The 20,151-nt window shown below is 42.1% G+C and overlaps 3 protein-coding genes across 3 annotated transcripts; all 3 read left to right on the plus strand.

Annotated features, from left to right (window-relative positions):
* Positions 1-5,596: 5,596 nt before the first annotated feature.
* LOC130705996 (keratin-associated protein 2-3-like) lies at positions 5,597-5,986 on the plus strand. Its single transcript, XM_057536772.1, has one exon. The coding sequence runs from the start codon at positions 5,597-5,599 to the stop codon at positions 5,984-5,986; it is 390 nt and encodes a 129-aa protein (XP_057392755.1).
* Positions 5,987-12,518: 6,532 nt separating this feature from the next.
* Positions 12,519-12,908, plus strand: LOC130705997 (keratin-associated protein 2-3-like). The gene has a single exon (XM_057536773.1). The coding sequence runs from the start codon at positions 12,519-12,521 to the stop codon at positions 12,906-12,908; it is 390 nt and encodes a 129-aa protein (XP_057392756.1).
* A 6,532-nt stretch (positions 12,909-19,440) lies between these two features.
* LOC130705998 (keratin-associated protein 2-3-like) lies at positions 19,441-19,830 on the plus strand. Its single transcript, XM_057536774.1, has one exon. It carries the CDS (start codon positions 19,441-19,443, stop codon positions 19,828-19,830), a length of 390 nt encoding a protein of 129 aa, XP_057392757.1.
* The last annotated feature ends 321 nt before the right edge of the window (positions 19,831-20,151 follow it).

Here is a 20,151-nt window from a genome sequence, read left to right on the forward strand (position 1 = left end):
TGTTATTCACAACGTCGACTTGTGTGGATATTAAATCCATACTGGCTCTCCAGGGCTGCTTATCTTTGTGCTCAGGAACTGGGCATTGAAGGCCTCTTCCAAGCACGTTAATCACTGCCAATCTACAAGTACTTTTTGAACATCTACTGTGAATAAGGCACTGAGTTGACCACCCTGAGGGAATATAAAGGAATAAAAGGCGGTTCCTGCTTTGAAGAGGTTATAATCTACTTAGCGACATGAGCTGTCAATCAGAAAAAAGTCAAATAGTACATAATATAAGAAATACCAAAAATAGTTGACGACTGTAAACCTATTAGGAAACCTCATGCAATGGTCCTGTCATTTTTAAGTAAAAAATAAGGAAGCAGTAAAATATGAACTTATCTTGTGAGGGAATATGTTTTCTGTGTGTCCGTGTCTATGTGGTTTTTTAAAATTTATTTATTTATTTATTTTTGGCTGTGTTGGGTCTTCGTTTCTATGCGAGGGCTTTCTGTAGTTGCGGCAAGCGGGGGCCACTCTTTATCGCGGTGCGGGGGCCTCTCACTATCGCGGCCTCCCTTGTTACGGAGCACAGGCTCCAGACGCGCAGGCTCAGTAGTTGTGGCTCACGGGCCTCGTAGCTCCGCGGCATGTGGGATCTTCCCAGACCAGGGTTCGAACCCGTGTCCCCTGCATTGGAAGGCGGATTCTCAACCACTGCGCCACCAGGGAAGCCCCCTATGTGTTTTTATGCCTAAAAAATACCTGGAACATTAGGCAACAAAATCTAACAGTAACTGGTAATAATATTCATCTTCTTCTTCATTTTTTTCTCAATCATATACTTTTAAAAATGAACATACATTTTATTTTTAGATGAACTGGATTGTCTAAAACCTGTATCTATTTGGGGGAAATTATTTAAAATTTTCTCACAATTATGCTATGCTCTTGAAAATGCAACTATCAAAGTGTAAATGAATTTACAGCACATAAGTTAGAGAGCAGTGGTTTGTACTCCTAAAGAGGTCTTTTATTACATATAAGAGTATACCACTGTGTTGTAAATAGCGGACTTCTCGGAGATCTTTTGCGTTTTTTAAAATATTTATTTATTTATTTTGTTTGTTTGGCTGTGCCAGGTCTTCGTTGTGGCATGCAAACACTCAGCTGCGGCATATGAGATCAAGTTCCCTGACCAGGGATCGATCCCGGGCCCCTGCATTGGGAGCGCGAATTCTTCGCCACGGGACCACCAGGGAGGTCCCTGAGATCTTTCAAATGTGATCAAATTATTAAACATTGAATTTATATTTTAGCAGTTTACGGTCATCTCAACTGCATAAAGCAAGGGGCACTTTTGCTATGTTCCGAATGAAGAATGTTTAAACATTGCTAGCTGTTTCAGATTATATGTACAATTGTTTTTCTCCATTTGTATAGACAATTGAGAATTGAGAACTCAACAAGCCAGTATTTTTCATGTTAAAATTTGTTCACAATGTGATGGTTGGAAATTGTTGGGTTAAATAAAGCCCTAGCATTCCTTATGCAAAACCTGTTGCCCATCACCACTAAGAACCTGTCTGGTTTTCAGCCTTTTCTTTTAAGGATGTTTTTCTAAGACCTCACTCTCTTGCATGGGTTGAGGTACTTTCAGTAGGGTTAATCCACTCTCCACAATTCTGACACATATTTGTCTTGTCAGTTCTACATCAATAGCCTGACTCCCCTTTACCGAGACTGGTGTTCACATAGAGGGAGCTCTATATCTTCCTCCAAGGTATTTTTATTTTACTCTGTTAATGAAACTCCCCACTGAAAAATCATATTCAATATCTATTCTGTGGTGATTTGAGCAGAGAACTGGCCATTTGCCATATGAAAAACTTTCATCTTTGTTCTGAGTTCAAAATTTGGAGTTTATAAGGCACCAGTGTAACATGACCTATTAAAATATATTTACTAACTTAACAAATATAAGACACTAAGTGCCAGGCGCTGTTCTTACTGCTTCACACTTATTAGCTCACTTAATCTTCACAACAACCTTGATTACATATCTTTATTATCCCTCAAGACCCAAGGACCCATAGTAAGTGGCAAAGTATTTAATGAGTGTTGTATGGTTTTAGGATAAGTGGCATCAGAAAATAGCACATGACTTGCCACCAGTGTCAATTCACAGAGTATGGGGACATGAATTATTCACACATGACCCATATTTTCTCTGCCTGGAAACGAAATTGGGCATGGGGTAGGATGAGTGTCTTAGACTGAATAAACACCAGAATTGCCTACTGAAGGGCTAGTGAACTCTTCATCTTCGTGGATCTTTACAAAAGGGAGAGAAAAATCATTTTGGAACAATTTGGGCTCAGAAGTGTTTGGAGTGGGGAAATTTGTCTTCTTAACTGAGGTGATCCTCCAGAGAGGTTCTCCTTGCACAAAATGAGATCATTAGGAAGATGCCCCACCCGCAGCAACAGGAAAACTTGATTATGAGACAATGTGGCTTGAAAAGAGCAAAGCACAAGCAAGAAACGCAAAAGCCAGCAAATGGAACTACATCCAACTAAAAAGCTTCTACAGAGCAAAAGAAATCATCAACAAAATGAAAAGGCAGCCCACTGAATGGGAGAAAATATTTGCAAACTATATATCTGATAAGCAGTTAATAGCCAAAAGATTAAGGAACTCCTAAATAACACCAGAACAACACAAAACAAGACAAAACCAAAAACCAATTCACTTAACAAACGGGTAGAGGATTTGTAAACAGTTTTTCAAAGAAGGCATAGAGATGGTCAACAAGTACATGAAAAGGTGTTCAACATCACTAATCACCAGGGAGATGCAAATCAAAACCACAATGTGATATCACCTCACAGCTGTTAGAATGGGTATTATCAAGAAGACAAGAAATAACAAATGCAGGTGAGGATGTGGAGAAAAGGGAACCCTGATGCACTGTTGGTAGGAATGTAAATTGGTACAGCTACTATGGAAAACAGTATGGAGGCTCCTCAAACATTTAAAAATAGAACTACCCTATGATCCGGTAATCTCACATCTTAGAATACATCCAAATGAGATGAAATCACTATCTCAAAGTGATATCTGCACTCCCATGTACATGACAGCATTATTCATAACTGCCAAGACATTGAAACAAGCTAAACGTCCAACAACAGATGAATGGATAAACAAAATGTTTCCTACATATAATTCACCCATAAAAAGAAGGAAATTCTGCCTTTTGGGATAACATGGATGGACCCTGAAGGCATTATGCTGAGTGAAATAAGTCAAACAGAGAAAGATAAATATTATATATCACTTACACGTGGAATCAAAACCATCAAACTCAAAGAAACATAGACTAGAAAGGTAATTGCAAGGGGCTGAGGGGTAGGAGAAATGGGGAGATGTTGGTCAAAAGATACAAACTTCCAGTTACGAGATGAGTGAATTCTGAGGATCTAATGAACAGCACGGTGACTATGTTAACAATAGTATAGTTGACCCTTGAACTACTCTGGGGTTAGGGGCACCGACCCTCTGCCCTCCATCTCCGAGATTCTGTATCTATGGTTTCTCTGTACTTGCATTTCCTCCCTCTCCATGATGAAACCAACCTTAGGTCGTATGGTACTGTAGTACTTACTACTGAAAAACATCTGCTTACAAGTCGACCCGTGCAGTCCAAACTCGTGTTGTGCACGGGTCAACTGTATACTGTCTACTCAAAAGGTGCTATGAAAGTAGAGCTTTAATGTTCTCATCATAACAACACAAAAGGATAGTTACGTAAGGTGAAGGATCTGTTAACTAACCTTTTTGTGGTAAAGATTTTGCAATATACATGTGTATCAGACCATCACAATGTGCACCTAACATGACACAATGTTATATGTCAATTATATCTCAAGAAAGCTGGGGAAAAAAAGAGAAAAGAGAGCAGAATATACAAGTTTTTTTAATCTAGGCTCTGGTTACCGCTTTGAAAAAATCACGAGTGCCCATGGACAACAGAACGTGAGAGAGAGAGAGTTGAAGGTCTACATCGATGAGACTGTACTTGATTTCTCCCTCCTCTGTTTCCCCAATTGTGTCAATTTACATTCAGTCAATTTGCATTTCTTTATAAGTTTTGACATTATGTTTGAAATTCCATTTGGGAAGCTTTAGCTCCTGGGGCCTGAGGCACATTCTTTTGAATTATGGAAATGATCCTAAAGTGATCCAAAACCCTGTCTGGTGAATCATAGGAGTAAAGGTGAAAAGTAATGAGCCCGTTTTCCCCTCGCAACTCCTCAACTGCCCTTGGCAACGATTCCCAAAGAAGCACGTCCATCAATCACACTTCTAGCCGGACCATCACAGAACAGCTGCGCTACCTCCCCAATCCACTGCTTTGAACAGTGTATCATATACGTGTACACTGTTTGCTGAAAAATCCTGTCTTTTTTTGAAATTAATTTTTATTGGAGTAGAGTTGATTTTCAATGTTGTGTTACTTTCTGCTGTACAGCAAAGTGAATCAGTTATTCATATACATATATCCACACTTTTTTAGATTCTTCTCCCATACAGGTCATTACAGACTACTGAGTAGAATTCCCTGTGCTATACAGTAGGTCCTTATTAGTTATCTATTTTATATATAGTAGTGTGTACATGTCAGTCCCAATGTTCCAATTATCCCTCCCTGCCTTTCCCTTCTGGTGACCATAAATTTGTTTTCTACATCTGTGATGGAGAACAAACCTCTGTCTTATCCCTTCATAGTTGTAGCACCCATGTCAAGGTATAGTAAGATAAAACTTCTCATTACACGATTCCATATCACATACACAAGACAGGCGAGTATAAAACATGTCATGCCTCAGAGAAAATCAATATTCTGTGACCAGCCAGATCAGAGATGCCGCAACATGCGCTGGAAAAATGAAAAAGAACAAAAAATGATGGCACTCTTGGATATTTTATTCTAATACTCACTTGGTTTATGAAAATAAACTTCTGCCTTTCCAATACACGCATATGAGCTGCAGTACTATTCAAGGCATGTACATTTCACTATACATCAAGTGAAACATAAATGTTTTCCCAAGGAATCCACACAAAAGACTGTGTCTGACACCTGTCTGATTCACATGTAGGTGTTTCAGGGGATCTCTTGGGGGTCAAGGATACGATCTAGTCACTGCTCTAGAAACCCTTATATGTTTAATTTCTTTAAAAATGCAGCCCCTTTAGGCCCCTTTTGCCCAGGATTTGCCAGGTCCCATCTACTCAGAATAAGCATGAAGAGCTGCTGTCCCTTCAAATGGCGCAGAGGAGTGCTGAGGTTTTGATGATGAACAGCGTGAATACATCCATATTTAGGGATGTAACACATGTTCTTTAATGAGATCATGAGTATTTCACCAGCAATGCAATCACTAGTCAAAACAAATGTCTACTTAATTGGCCAAAAGATAAACAAGAGGGGTCATCAGCAGCTGACCAGGGTATATAAAGGGCCCAGAGCAGGAGGAAGACATTCACACCTGAGAACTCTCAACTCCTCTCACCAGCTCAAGCCAACTCAGCCCCAGACACCGCCATGACCGGCTCCTGCTTCCGCCCCATCTCCTGCTCCCTGGGCTGCGCCGGAGGCTGCTTCCAGCCCCGCTGCTGCCACGACCCCCGCTGCTGCCGCCCAGTGTCCTGCAAGACCACCGTGTGCCGCCCCGTGACCTGCGTGCCCCGCTGCACGCGCCCCATCTGTGAGCCCTGCTGCCGCCCAGTCTGCTACGCCCCGTGCAGCCTGCAGGACGGCTGCTGCCGCCCCATCACCTGCTGCCCCACGTCCTGCCAGGCCGTGGTCTGCCGCCCATGCTGCTGGACCACCACCTGCTGCCATCCCGTCTCTGTGCAGTCCCCGTGCTGCCGCCAGCCCTGCTGCCAGCCGGACCCCTGCTGGCCCACCTGCAGGACTTCCTCCTGCTGCTGAGCAGTGCGTCCTAGGAGCACATCGTCACTAAGGGTCCCCCAGAGACGGCCGGCTCCATCCTGCTGTCCCACTGCTTCACAGCAGAAGGTGGCAGGTCTCTTCTCGAGAAGCCCCTTCCTCCTCTCTTCAAACTAGCTTTTAAGAGGCACTGAAGACCCTTTTCAAATGAACTACTGATGAAGAATATCCTGTCCTCTCAAGACCCCAGCTCCCTCCTATGTCATGTTGTTGGTTTTCTAATAAATTCAGCACTCCCAGCATAGAAATCATGGTCTCGTGATATTTCCTTTAAGGAGATTCTGTCTGAATTTTCCAGAGACATTGAAAGCAAGATACAGAATAATCCTCTTAAATTGTTCTCTAAAATACCCTAAGTCTGGGTAGTTTCCTTCTTACCATTGTAGATGGCATTTATAGGACACAGTAGCTAAGGAAGGTGGGCACAGCTATATCTTCATCACATATACAGAGTCACAGATGCCCACGGTTCCAGACAGGTGCCGCACACCTGAGAAATGTTCTTCCAAAATGACCAGTAAGGAGTCTACACTGGGGTTACCACCTATATTCCCAGTCTGAGTATTCATTCACTGAACTCACACCTGCTAGCACAGCACAGAAAGCCCAGTATGTTAGAGGTGGAAGGAACCTTGAGTGGCATCTGGCCAATCGCCTGTTTCTGAAACTAAGGAGCAATGAGTAATGAAAGATCAAATACGTTTCTAAATGTCCTTATAACCACTGATGTTCAGAAAAGACCCAGGAGAACGCAAGCCCCCTGACATTAAGCATTTAAGCCAAAGATTTCCTCTTACTATGATCGGAGAGACGTTCCTCTGCGCAGAGGAACTGTCATATTTTGTGACCAAGTAGAACTGCTTCTTCAGGTAATATACACTCCCTTCTGTGTATTACAGCGCTGACTGTTATTTAGAATGTTATTCACAACGTCGACTTGTGTGGATATTAAATCCATACTGGCTCTCCAGGGCTGCTTATCTTTGTGCTCAGGAACTGGGCATTGAAGGCCTCTTCCAAGCACGTTAATCACTGCCAATCTACAAGTACTTTTTGAACATCTACTGTGAATAAGGCACTGAGTTGACCACCCTGAGGGAATATAAAGGAATAAAAGGCGGTTCCTGCTTTGAAGAGGTTATAATCTACTTAGCGACATGAGCTGTCAATCAGAAAAAAGTCAAATAGTACATAATATAAGAAATACCAAAAATAGTTGACGACTGTAAACCTATTAGGAAACCTCATGCAATGGTCCTGTCATTTTTAAGTAAAAAATAAGGAAGCAGTAAAATATGAACTTATCTTGTGAGGGAATATGTTTTCTGTGTGTCCGTGTCTATGTGGTTTTTTAAAATTTATTTATTTATTTATTTTTGGCTGTGTTGGGTCTTCGTTTCTATGCGAGGGCTTTCTGTAGTTGCGGCAAGCGGGGGCCACTCTTTATCGCGGTGCGGGGGCCTCTCACTATCGCGGCCTCCCTTGTTACGGAGCACAGGCTCCAGACGCGCAGGCTCAGTAGTTGTGGCTCACGGGCCTCGTAGCTCCACGGCATGTGGGATCTTCCCAGACCAGGGTTCGAACCCGTGTCCCCTGCATTGGAAGGCGGATTCTCAACCACTGCGCCACCAGGGAAGCCCCCTATGTGTTTTTATGCCTAAAAAATACCTGGAACATTAGGCAACAAAATCTAACAGTAACTGGTAATAATATTCATCTTCTTCTTCATTTTTTTCTCAATCATATACTTTTAAAAATGAACATACATTTTATTTTTAGATGAACTGGATTGTCTAAAACCTGTATCTATTTGGGGGAAATTATTTAAAATTTTCTCACAATTATGCTATGCTCTTGAAAATGCAACTATCAAAGTGTAAATGAATTTACAGCACATAAGTTAGAGAGCAGTGGTTTGTACTCCTAAAGAGGTCTTTTATTACATATAAGAGTATACCACTGTGTTGTAAATAGCGGACTTCTCGGAGATCTTTTGCGTTTTTTAAAATATTTATTTATTTATTTTGTTTGTTTGGCTGTGCCAGGTCTTCGTTGTGGCATGCAAACACTCAGCTGCGGCATATGAGATCAAGTTCCCTGACCAGGGATCGATCCCGGGCCCCTGCATTGGGAGCGCGAATTCTTCGCCACGGGACCACCAGGGAGGTCCCTGAGATCTTTCAAATGTGATCAAATTATTAAACATTGAATTTATATTTTAGCAGTTTACGGTCATCTCAACTGCATAAAGCAAGGGGCACTTTTGCTATGTTCCGAATGAAGAATGTTTAAACATTGCTAGCTGTTTCAGATTATATGTACAATTGTTTTTCTCCATTTGTATAGACAATTGAGAATTGAGAACTCAACAAGCCAGTATTTTTCATGTTAAAATTTGTTCACAATGTGATGGTTGGAAATTGTTGGGTTAAATAAAGTCCTAGCATTCCTTATGCAAAACCTGTTGCCCATCACCACTAAGAACCTGTCTGGTTTTCAGCCTTTTCTTTTAAGGATGTTTTTCTAAGACCTCACTCTCTTGCATGGGTTGAGGTACTTTCAGTAGGGTTAATCCACTCTCCACAATTCTGACACATATTTGTCTTGTCAGTTCTACATCAATAGCCTGACTCCCCTTTACCGAGACTGGTGTTCACATAGAGGGAGCTCTATATCTTCCTCCAAGGTATTTTTATTTTACTCTGTTAATGAAACTCCCCACTGAAAAATCATATTCAATATCTATTCTGTGGTGATTTGAGCAGAGAACTGGCCATTTGCCATATGAAAAACTTTCATCTTTGTTCTGAGTTCAAAATTTGGAGTTTATAAGGCACCAGTGTAACATGACCTATTAAAATATATTTACTAACTTAACAAATATAAGACACTAAGTGCCAGGCGCTGTTCTTACTGCTTCACACTTATTAGCTCACTTAATCTTCACAACAACCTTGATTACATATCTTTATTATCCCTCAAGACCCAAGGACCCATAGTAAGTGGCAAAGTATTTAATGAGTGTTGTATGGTTTTAGGATAAGTGGCATCAGAAAATAGCACATGACTTGCCACCAGTGTCAATTCACAGAGTATGGGGACATGAATTATTCACACATGACCCATATTTTCTCTGCCTGGAAACGAAATTGGGCATGGGGTAGGATGAGTGTCTTAGACTGAATAAACACCAGAATTGCCTACTGAAGGGCTAGTGAACTCTTCATCTTTGTGGATCTTTACAAAAGGGAGAGAAAAATCATTTTGGAACAATTTGGGCTCAGAAGTGTTTGGAGTGGGGAAATTTGTCTTCTTAACTGAGGTGATCCTCCAGAGAGGTTCTCCTTGCACAAAATGAGATCATTAGGAAGATGCCCCACCCGCAGCAACAGGAAAACTTGATTATGAGACAATGTGGCTTGAAAAGAGCAAAGCACAAGCAAGAAACGCAAAAGCCAGCAAATGGAACTACATCCAACTAAAAAGCTTCTACAGAGCAAAAGAAATCATCAACAAAATGAAAAGGCAGCCCACTGAATGGGAGAAAATATTTGCAAACTATATATCTGATAAGCAGTTAATAGCCAAAAGATTAAGGAACTCCTAAATAACACCAGAACAACACAAAACAAGACAAAACCAAAAACCAATTCACTTAACAAACGGGTAGAGGATTTGTAAACAGTTTTTCAAAGAAGGCATAGAGATGGTCAACAAGTACATGAAAAGGTGTTCAACATCACTAATCACCAGGGAGATGCAAATCAAAACCACAATGTGATATCACCTCACAGCTGTTAGAATGGGTATTATCAAGAAGACAAGAAATAACAAATGCAGGTGAGGATGTGGAGAAAAGGGAACCCTGATGCACTGTTGGTAGGAATGTAAATTGGTACAGCTACTATGGAAAACAGTATGGAGGCTCCTCAAACATTTAAAAATAGAACTACCCTATGATCCGGTAATCTCACATCTTAGAATACATCCAAATGAGATGAAATCACTATCTCAAAGTGATATCTGCACTCCCATGTACATGACAGCATTATTCATAACTGCCAAGACATTGAAACAAGCTAAACGTCCAACAACAGATGAATGGATAAACAAAATGTTTCCTACATATAATTCACCCATAAAAAGAAGGAAATTCTGCCTTTTGGGATAACATGGATGGACCCTGAAGGCATTATGCTGAGTGAAATAAGTCAAACAGAGAAAGATAAATATTATATATCACTTACACGTGGAATCAAAACCATCAAACTCAAAGAAACATAGACTAGAAAGGTAATTGCAAGGGGCTGAGGGGTAGGAGAAATGGGGAGATGTTGGTCAAAAGATACAAACTTCCAGTTACGAGATGAGTGAATTCTGAGGATCTAATGAACAGCACGGTGACTATGTTAACAATAGTATAGTTGACCCTTGAACTACTCTGGGGTTAGGGGCACCGACCCTCTGCCCTCCATCTCCGAGATTCTGTATCTATGGTTTCTCTGTACTTGCATTTCCTCCCTCTCCATGATGAAACCAACCTTAGGTCGTATGGTACTGTAGTACTTACTACTGAAAAACATCTGCTTACAAGTCGACCCGTGCAGTCCAAACTCGTGTTGTGCACGGGTCAACTGTATACTGTCTACTCAAAAGGTGCTATGAAAGTAGAGCTTTAATGTTCTCATCATAACAACACAAAAGGATAGTTACGTAAGGTGAAGGATCTGTTAACTAACCTTTTTGTGGTAAAGATTTTGCAATATACATGTGTATCAGACCATCACAATGTGCACCTAACATGACACAATGTTATATGTCAATTATATCTCAAGAAAGCTGGGGAAAAAAAGAGAAAAGAGAGCAGAATATACAAGTTTTTTTAATCTAGGCTCTGGTTACCGCTTTGAAAAAATCACGAGTGCCCATGGACAACAGAACGTGAGAGAGAGAGAGTTGAAGGTCTACATCGATGAGACTGTACTTGATTTCTCCCTCCTCTGTTTCCCCAATTGTGTCAATTTACATTCAGTCAATTTGCATTTCTTTATAAGTTTTGACATTATGTTTGAAATTCCATTTGGGAAGCTTTAGCTCCTGGGGCCTGAGGCACATTCTTTTGAATTATGGAAATGATCCTAAAGTGATCCAAAACCCTGTCTGGTGAATCATAGGAGTAAAGGTGAAAAGTAATGAGCCCGTTTTCCCCTCGCAACTCCTCAACTGCCCTTGGCAACGATTCCCAAAGAAGCACGTCCATCAATCACACTTCTAGCCGGACCATCACAGAACAGCTGCGCTACCTCCCCAATCCACTGCTTTGAACAGTGTATCATATACGTGTACACTGTTTGCTGAAAAATCCTGTCTTTTTTTGAAATTAATTTTTATTGGAGTAGAGTTGATTTTCAATGTTGTGTTACTTTCTGCTGTACAGCAAAGTGAATCAGTTATTCATATACATATATCCACACTTTTTTAGATTCTTCTCCCATACAGGTCATTACAGACTACTGAGTAGAATTCCCTGTGCTATACAGTAGGTCCTTATTAGTTATCTATTTTATATATAGTAGTGTGTACATGTCAGTCCCAATGTTCCAATTATCCCTCCCTGCCTTTCCCTTCTGGTGACCATAAATTTGTTTTCTACATCTGTGATGGAGAACAAACCTCTGTCTTATCCCTTCATAGTTGTAGCACCCATGTCAAGGTATAGTAAGATAAAACTTCTCATTACACGATTCCATATCACATACACAAGACAGGCGAGTATAAAACATGTCATGCCTCAGAGAAAATCAATATTCTGTGACCAGCCAGATCAGAGATGCCGCAACATGCGCTGGAAAAATGAAAAAGAACAAAAAATGATGGCACTCTTGGATATTTTATTCTAATACTCACTTGGTTTATGAAAATAAACTTCTGCCTTTCCAATACAAGCATATGAGCTGCAGTACTATTCAAGGCATGTACATTTCAGTATACATCAAGTGAAACATAAATGTTTTCCCAAGGAATCCACACAAAAGACTGTGTCTGACACCTGTCTGATTCACATGTAGGTGTTTCAGGGGATCTCTTGGGGGTCAAGGATACGATCTAGTCACTGCTCTAGAAACCCTTATATGTTTAATTTCTTTAAAAATGCAGCCCCTTTAGGCCCCTTTTGCCCAGGATTTGCCAGGTCCCATCTACTCAGAATAAGCATGAAGAGCTGCTGTCCCTTCAAATGGCGCAGAGGAGTGCTGAGGTTTTGATGATGAACAGCGTGAATACATCCATATTTAGGGATGTAACACATGTTCTTTAATGAGATCATGAGTATTTCACCAGCAATGCAATCACTAGTCAAAACAAATGTCTACTTAATTGGCCAAAAGATAAACAAGAGGGGTCATCAGCAGCTGACCAGGGTATATAAAGGGCCCAGAGCAGGAGGAAGACATTCACACCTGAGAACTCTCAACTCCTCTCACCAGCTCAAGCCAACTCAGCCCCAGACACCGCCATGACCGGCTCCTGCTTCCGCCCCATCTCCTGCTCCCTGGGCTGCGCCGGAGGCTGCTTCCAGCCCCGCTGCTGCCACGACCCCCGCTGCTGCCACCCAGTGTCCTGCAAGACCACCGTGTGCCGCCCCGTGACCTGCGTGCCCCGCTGCACGCGCCCCATCTGTGAGCCCTGCTGCCGCCCAGTCTGCTACGCCCCGTGCAGCCTGCAGGACGGCTGCTGCCGCCCCATCACCTGCTGCCCCACGTCCTGCCAGGCCGTGGTCTGCCGCCCATGCTGCTGGACCACCACCTGCTGCCATCCCGTCTCTGTGCAGTCCCCGTGCTGCCGCCAGCCCTGCTGCCAGCCGGACCCCTGCTGGCCCACCTGCAGGACTTCCTCCTGCTGCTGAGCAGTGCGTCCTAGGAGCACATCGTCACTAAGGGTCCCCCAGAGACGGCCGGCTCCATCCTGCTGTCCCACTGCTTCACAGCAGAAGGTGGCAGGTCTCTTCTCGAGAAGCCCCTTCCTCCTCTCTTCAAACTAGCTTTTAAGAGGCACTGAAGACCCTTTTCAAATGAACTACTGATGAAGAATATCCTGTCCTCTCAAGACCCCAGCTCCCTCCTATGTCATGTTGTTGGTTTTCTAATAAATTCAGCACTCCCAGCATAGAAATCATGGTCTCGTGATATTTCCTTTAAGGAGATTCTGTCTGAATTTTCCAGAGACATTGAAAGCAAGATACAGAATAATCCTCTTAAATTGTTCTCTAAAATACCCTAAGTCTGGGTAGTTTCCTTCTTACCATTGTAGATGGCATTTATAGGACACAGTAGCTAAGGAAGGTGGGCACAGCTATATCTTCATCACATATACAGAGTCACAGATGCCCACGGTTCCAGACAGGTGCCGCACACCTGAGAAATGTTCTTCCAAAATGACCAGTAAGGAGTCTACACTGGGGTTACCACCTATATTCCCAGTCTGAGTATTCATTCACTGAACTCACACCTGCTAGCACAGCACAGAAAGCCCAGTATGTTAGAGGTGGAAGGAACCTTGAGTGGCATCTGGCCAATCGCCTGTTTCTGAAACTAAGGAGCAATGAGTAATGAAAGATCAAATACGTTTCTAAATGTCCTTATAACCACTGATGTTCAGAAAAGACCCAGGAGAACGCAAGCCCCCTGACATTAAGCATTTAAGCCAAAGATTTCCTCTTACTATGATCGGAGAGACGTTCCTCTGCGCAGAGGAACTGTCATATTTTGTGACCAAGTAGAACTGCTTCTTCAGGTAATATACACTCCCTTCTGTGTATTACAGCGCTGACTGTTATTTAGAATGTTATTCACAACGTCGACTTGTGTGGATATTAAATCCATACTGGCTCTCCAGGGCTGCTTATCTTTGTGCTCAGGAACTGGGCATTGAAGGCCTCTTCCAAGCACGTTAATCACTGCCAATCTACAAGTACTTTTTGAACATCTACTGTGAATAAGGCACTGAGTTGACCACCCTGAGGGAATATAAAGGAATAAAAGGCGGTTCCTGCTTTGAAGAGGTTATAATCTACTTAGCGACATGAGCTGTCAATCAGAAAAAAGTCAAATAGTACATAATATAAGAAATACCAAAAATAGTTGACGACTGTAAACCTATTAGGAAACCTCATGCAATGGTCCTGTCATTTTTAAGTAAAAAATAAGGAAGCAGTAAAATATGAACTTATCTTGTGAGGGAATATGTTTTCTGTGTGTCCGTGTCTATGTGGTTTTTTAAAATTTATTTATTTATTTATTTTTGGCTGTGTTGGGTCTTCGTTTCTATGCGAGGGCTTTCTGTAGTTGCGGCAAGCGGGGGCCACTCTTTATCGCGGTGCGGGGGCCTCTCACTATCGCGGCCTCCCTTGTTACGGAGCACAGGCTCCAGACGCGCAGGCTCAGTAGTTGTGGCTCACGGGCCTCGTAGCTCCGCGGCATGTGGGATCTTCCCAGACCAGGGTTCGAACCCGTGTCCCCTGCATTGGAAGGCGGATTCTCAACCACTGCGCCACCAGGGAAGCCCCCTATGTGTTTTTATGCCTAAAAAATACCTGGAACATTAGGCAACAAAATCTAACAGTAACTGGTAATAATATTCATCTTCTTCTTCATTTTTTTCTCAATCATATACTTTTAAAAATGAACATACATTTTATTTTTAGATGAACTGGATTGTCTAAAACCTGTATCTATTTGGGGGAAATTATTTAAAATTTTCTCACAATTATGCTATGCTCTTGAAAATGCAACTATCAAAGTGTAAATGAATTTACAGCACATAAGTTAGAGAGCAGTGGTTTGTACTCCTAAAGAGGTCTTTTATTACATATAAGAGTATACCACTGTGTTGTAAATAGCGGACTTCTCGGAGATCTTTTGCGTTTTTTAAAATATTTATTTATTTATTTTGTTTGTTTGGCTGTGCCAGGTCTTCGTTGTGGCATGCAAACACTCAGCTGCGGCATATGAGATCAAGTTCCCTGACCAGGGATCGATCCCGGGCCCCTGCATTGGGAGCGCGAATTCTTCGCCACGGGACCACCAGGGAGGTCCCTGAGATCTTTCAAATGTGATCAAATTATTAAACATTGAATTTATATTTTAGCAGTTTACGGTCATCTCAACTGCATAAAGCAAGGGGCACTTTTGCTATGTTCCGAATGAAGAATGTTTAAACATTGCTAGCTGTTTCAGATTATATGTACAATTGTTTTTCTCCATTTGTATAGACAATTGAGAATTGAGAACTCAACAAGCCAGTATTTTTCATGTTAAAATTTGTTCACAATGTGATGGTTGGAAATTGTTGGGTTAAATAAAGCCCTAGCATTCCTTATGCAAAACCTGTTGCCCATCACCACTAAGAACCTGTCTGGTTTTCAGCCTTTTCTTTTAAGGATGTTTTTCTAAGACCTCACTCTCTTGCATGGGTTGAGGTACTTTCAGTAGGGTTAATCCACTCTCCACAATTCTGACACATATTTGTCTTGTCAGTTCTACATCAATAGCCTGACTCCCCTTTACCGAGACTGGTGTTCACATAGAGGGAGCTCTATATCTTCCTCCAAGGTATTTTTATTTTACTCTGTTAATGAAACTCCCCACTGAAAAATCATATTCAATATCTATTCTGTGGTGATTTGAGCAGAGAACTGGCCATTTGCCATATGAAAAACTTTCATCTTTGTTCTGAGTTCAAAATTTGGAGTTTATAAGGCACCAGTGTAACATGACCTATTAAAATATATTTACTAACTTAACAAATATAAGACACTAAGTGCCAGGCGCTGTTCTTACTGCTTCACACTTATTAGCTCACTTAATCTTCACAACAACCTTGATTACATATCTTTATTATCCCTCAAGACCCAAGGACCCATAGTAAGTGGCAAAGTATTTAATGAGTGTTGTATGGTTTTAGGATAAGTGGCATCAGAAAATAGCACATGACTTGCCACCAGTGTCAATTCACAGAGTATGGGGACATGAATTATTCACACATGACCCATATTTTCTCTGCCTGGAAACGAAATTGGGCATGGGGTAGGATGAGTGTCTTAGACTGAATAAACACCAGAATTGCCTACTGAAGGGCTAGTGAACTCTTCATCTTTGTGGATCTTTACAAAAGGGAGAGAAAAATCATTTTGGAACAATTTGGGCTCAGAAGTGTTTGGAGTGGGGAAATTTGTCTTCTTAACTGAGGTGATCCTCCAGAGAGGTTCTCCTTGCACAAAATGAGATCATTAGGAAGATGCCCCACCCGCAGCAACAGGAAAACTTGATTATGAGACAATGTGGCTTGAAAAGAGCAAAGCACAAGCAAGAAATGCAAAAGCCAGCAAATGGAACTACATCCAACTAAAAAGCTTCTACAGAGCAAAAGAAATCATCAACAAAATGAAAAGGGAGCCCACTGAATGGGAGAAAATATTTGCAAACTATATATCTGATAAGCAGTTAATAGCCAAAAGATTAAGGAACTCCTAAATAACACCAGAACAACACAAAACAAGACAAAACCAAAAACCAATTCACTTAACAAACGGGTAGAGGATTTGTAAACAGTTTTTCAAAGAAGGCATAGAGATGGTCAACAAGTACATGAAAAGGTGTTCAACATCACTAATCACCAGGGAGATGCAAATCAAAACCACAATGTGATATCACCTCACAGCTGTTAGAATGGGTATTATCAAGAAGACAAGAAATAACAAATGCAGGTGAGGATGTGGAGAAAAGGGAACCCTGATGCACTGTTGGTAGGAATGTAAATTGGTACAGCTACTATGGAAAACAGTATGGAGGCTCCTCAAACATTTAAAAATAGAACTACCCTATGATCCGGTAATCTCACATCTTAGAATACATCCAAATGAGATGAAATCACTATCTCAAAGTGATATCTGCACTCCCATGTACATGACAGCATTATTCATAACTGCCAAGACATTGAAACAAGCTAAACGTCCAACAACAGATGAATGGATAAACAAAATGTTTCCTACATATAATTCACCCATAAAAAGAAGGAAATTCTGCCTTTTGGGATAACATGGATGGACCCTGAAGGCATTATGCTGAGTGAAATAAGTCAAACAGAGAAAGATAAATATTATATATCACTTACACGTGGAATCAAAACCATCAAACTCAAAGAAACATAGACTAGAAAGGTAATTGCAAGGGGCTGAGGGGTAGGAGAAATGGGGAGATGTTGGTCAAAAGATACAAACTTCCAGTTACGAGATGAGTGAATTCTGAGGATCTAATGAACAGCACGGTGACTATGTTAACAATAGTATAGTTGACCCTTGAACTACTCTGGGGTTAGGGGCACCGACCCTCTGCCCTCCATCTCCGAGATTCTGTATCTATGGTTTCTCTGTACTTGCATTTCCTCCCTCTCCATGATGAAACCAACCTTAGGTCGTATGGTACTGTAGTACTTACTACTGAAAAACATCTGCTTACAAGTCGACCCGTGCAGTCCAAACTCGTGTTGTGCACGGGTCAACTGTATACTGTCTACTCAAAAGGTGCTATGAAAGTAGAGCTTTAATGTTCTCATCATAACAACACAAAAGGATAGTTACGTAAGGTGAAGGATCTGTTAACTAACCTTTTTGTGGTAAAGATTTTGCAATATACATGTGTATCAGACCATCACAATGTGCACCTAACATGACACAATGTTATATGTCAATTATATCTCAAGAAAGCTGGGGAAAAAAAGAGAAAAGAGAGCAGAATATACAAGTTTTTTTAATCTAGGCTCTGGTTACCGCTTTGAAAAAATCACGAGTGCCCATGGACAACAGAACGTGAGAGAGAGAGAGTTGAAGGTCTACATCGATGAGACTGTACTTGATTTCTCCCTCCTCTGTTTCCCCAATTGTGTCAATTTACATTCAGTCAATTTGCATTTCTTTATAAGTTTTGACATTATGTTTGAAATTCCATTTGGGAAGCTTTAGCTCCTGGGGCCTGAGGCACATTCTTTTGAATTATGGAAATGATCCTAAAGTGATCCAAAACCCTGTCTGGTGAATCATAGGAGTAAAGGTGAAAAGTAATGAGCCCGTTTTCCCCTCGCAACTCCTCAACTGCCCTTGGCAACGATTCCCAAAGAAGCACGTCCATCAATCACACTTCTAGCCGGACCATCACAGAACAGCTGCGCTACCTCCCCAATCCACTGCTTTGAACAGTGTATCATATACGTGTACACTGTTTGCTGAAAAATCCTGTCTTTTTTTGAAATTAATTTTTATTGGAGTAGAGTTGATTTTCAATGTTGTGTTACTTTCTGCTGTACAGCAAAGTGAATCATTTATTCATATACATATATCCACACTTTTTTAGATTCTTCTCCCATACAGGTCATTACAGACTACTGAGTAGAATTCCCTGTGCTATACAGTAGGTCCTTATTAGTTATCTATTTTATATATAGTAGTGTGTACATGTCAGTCCCAATGTTCCAATTATCCCTCCCTGCCTTTCCCTTCTGGTGACCATAAATTTGTTTTCTACATCTGTGATGGAGAACAAACCTCTGTCTTATCCCTTCAGAGTTGTAGCACCCATGTCAAGGTATAGTAAGATAAAACTTCTCATTACACGATTCCATATCACATACACAAGACAGGCGAGTATAAAACATGTCATGCCTCAGAGAAAATCAATATTCTGTGACCAGCCAGATCAGAGATGCCGCAACATGCGCTGGAAAAATGAAAAAGAACAAAAAATGATGGCACTCTTGGATATTTTATTCTAATACTCACTTGGTTTATGAAAATAAACTTCTGCCTTTCCAATACAAGCATATGAGCTGCAGTACTATTCAAGGCATGTACATTTCAGTATACATCAAGTGAAACATAAATGTTTTCCCAAGGAATCCACACAAAAGACTGTGTCTGACACCTGTCTGATTCACATGTAGGTGTTTCAGGGGATCTCTTGGGGGTCAAGGATAGGATCTAGTCAGTGCTCTAGAAACCCTTATATGTTTAATTTCTTTAAAAATGCAGCCCCTTTAGGCCCCTTTTGCCCAGGATTTGCCAGGTCCCATCTACTCAGAATAAGCATGAAGAGCTGCTGTCCCTTCAAATGGCGCAGAGGAGTGCTGAGGTTTTGATGATGAACAGCGTGAATACATCCATATTTAGGGATGTAACACATGTTCTTTAATGAGATCATGAGTATTTCACCAGCAATGCAATCACTAGTCAAAACAAATGTCTACTTAATTGGCCAAAAGATAAACAAGAGGGGTCATCAGCAGCTGACCAGGGTATATAAAGGGCCCAGAGCAGGAGGAAGACATTCACACCTGAGAACTCTCAACTCCTCTCACCAGCTCAAGCCAACTCAGCCCCAGACACCGCCATGACCGGCTCCTGCTTCCGCCCCATCTCCTGCTCCCTGGGCTGCGCCGGAGGCTGCTTCCAGCCCCGCTGCTGCCACGACCCCCGCTGCTGCCGCCCAGTGTCCTGCAAGACCACCGTGTGCCGCCCCGTGACCTGCGTGCCCCGCTGCACGCGCCCCATCTGTGAGCCCTGCTGCCGCCCAGTCTGCTACGCCCCGTGCAGCCTGCAGGACGGCTGCTGCCGCCCCATCACCTGCTGCCCCACGTCCTGCCAGGCCGTGGTCTGCCGCCCATGCTGCTGGACCACCACCTGCTGCCATCCCGTCTCTGTGCAGTCCCCGTGCTGCCGCCAGCCCTGCTGCCAGCCGGACCCCTGCTGGCCCACCTGCAGGACTTCCTCCTGCTGCTGAGCAGTGCGTCCTAGGAGCACATCGTCACTAAGGGTCCCCCAGAGACGGCCGGCTCCATCCTGCTGTCCCACTGCTTCACAGCAGAAGGTGGCAGGTCTCTTCTCGAGAAGCCCCTTCCTCCTCTCTTCAAACTAGCTTTTAAGAGGCACTGAAGACCCTTTTCAAATGAACTACTGATGAAGAATATCCTGTCCTCTCAAGACCCCAGCTCCCTCCTATGTCATGTTGTTGGTTTTCTAATAAATTCAGGCACTCCCAGCATAGAAATCATGGTCTCGTGATATTTCCTTTAAGGAGATTCTGTCTGAATTTTCCAGAGAC

This window comes from Balaenoptera acutorostrata, chromosome 20 (assembly GCF_949987535.1).
Source record: "Balaenoptera acutorostrata chromosome 20, mBalAcu1.1, whole genome shotgun sequence".
NCBI classification, from domain to species: domain Eukaryota; kingdom Metazoa; phylum Chordata; class Mammalia; order Artiodactyla; family Balaenopteridae; genus Balaenoptera; species Balaenoptera acutorostrata.

Excerpts from the sequence above, each read along its gene's own strand:
- LOC130705996 (XM_057536772.1), top strand. The coding sequence starts at position 5,597 with ATGACCGGCTCCTGCTTCCGCCCCATCTCCTGCTCCCTGGGCTGCGCC.
- LOC130705997 (XM_057536773.1), top strand. The coding sequence starts at position 12,519 with ATGACCGGCTCCTGCTTCCGCCCCATCTCCTGCTCCCTGGGCTGCGCC.
- LOC130705998 (XM_057536774.1), top strand. The coding sequence starts at position 19,441 with ATGACCGGCTCCTGCTTCCGCCCCATCTCCTGCTCCCTGGGCTGCGCC.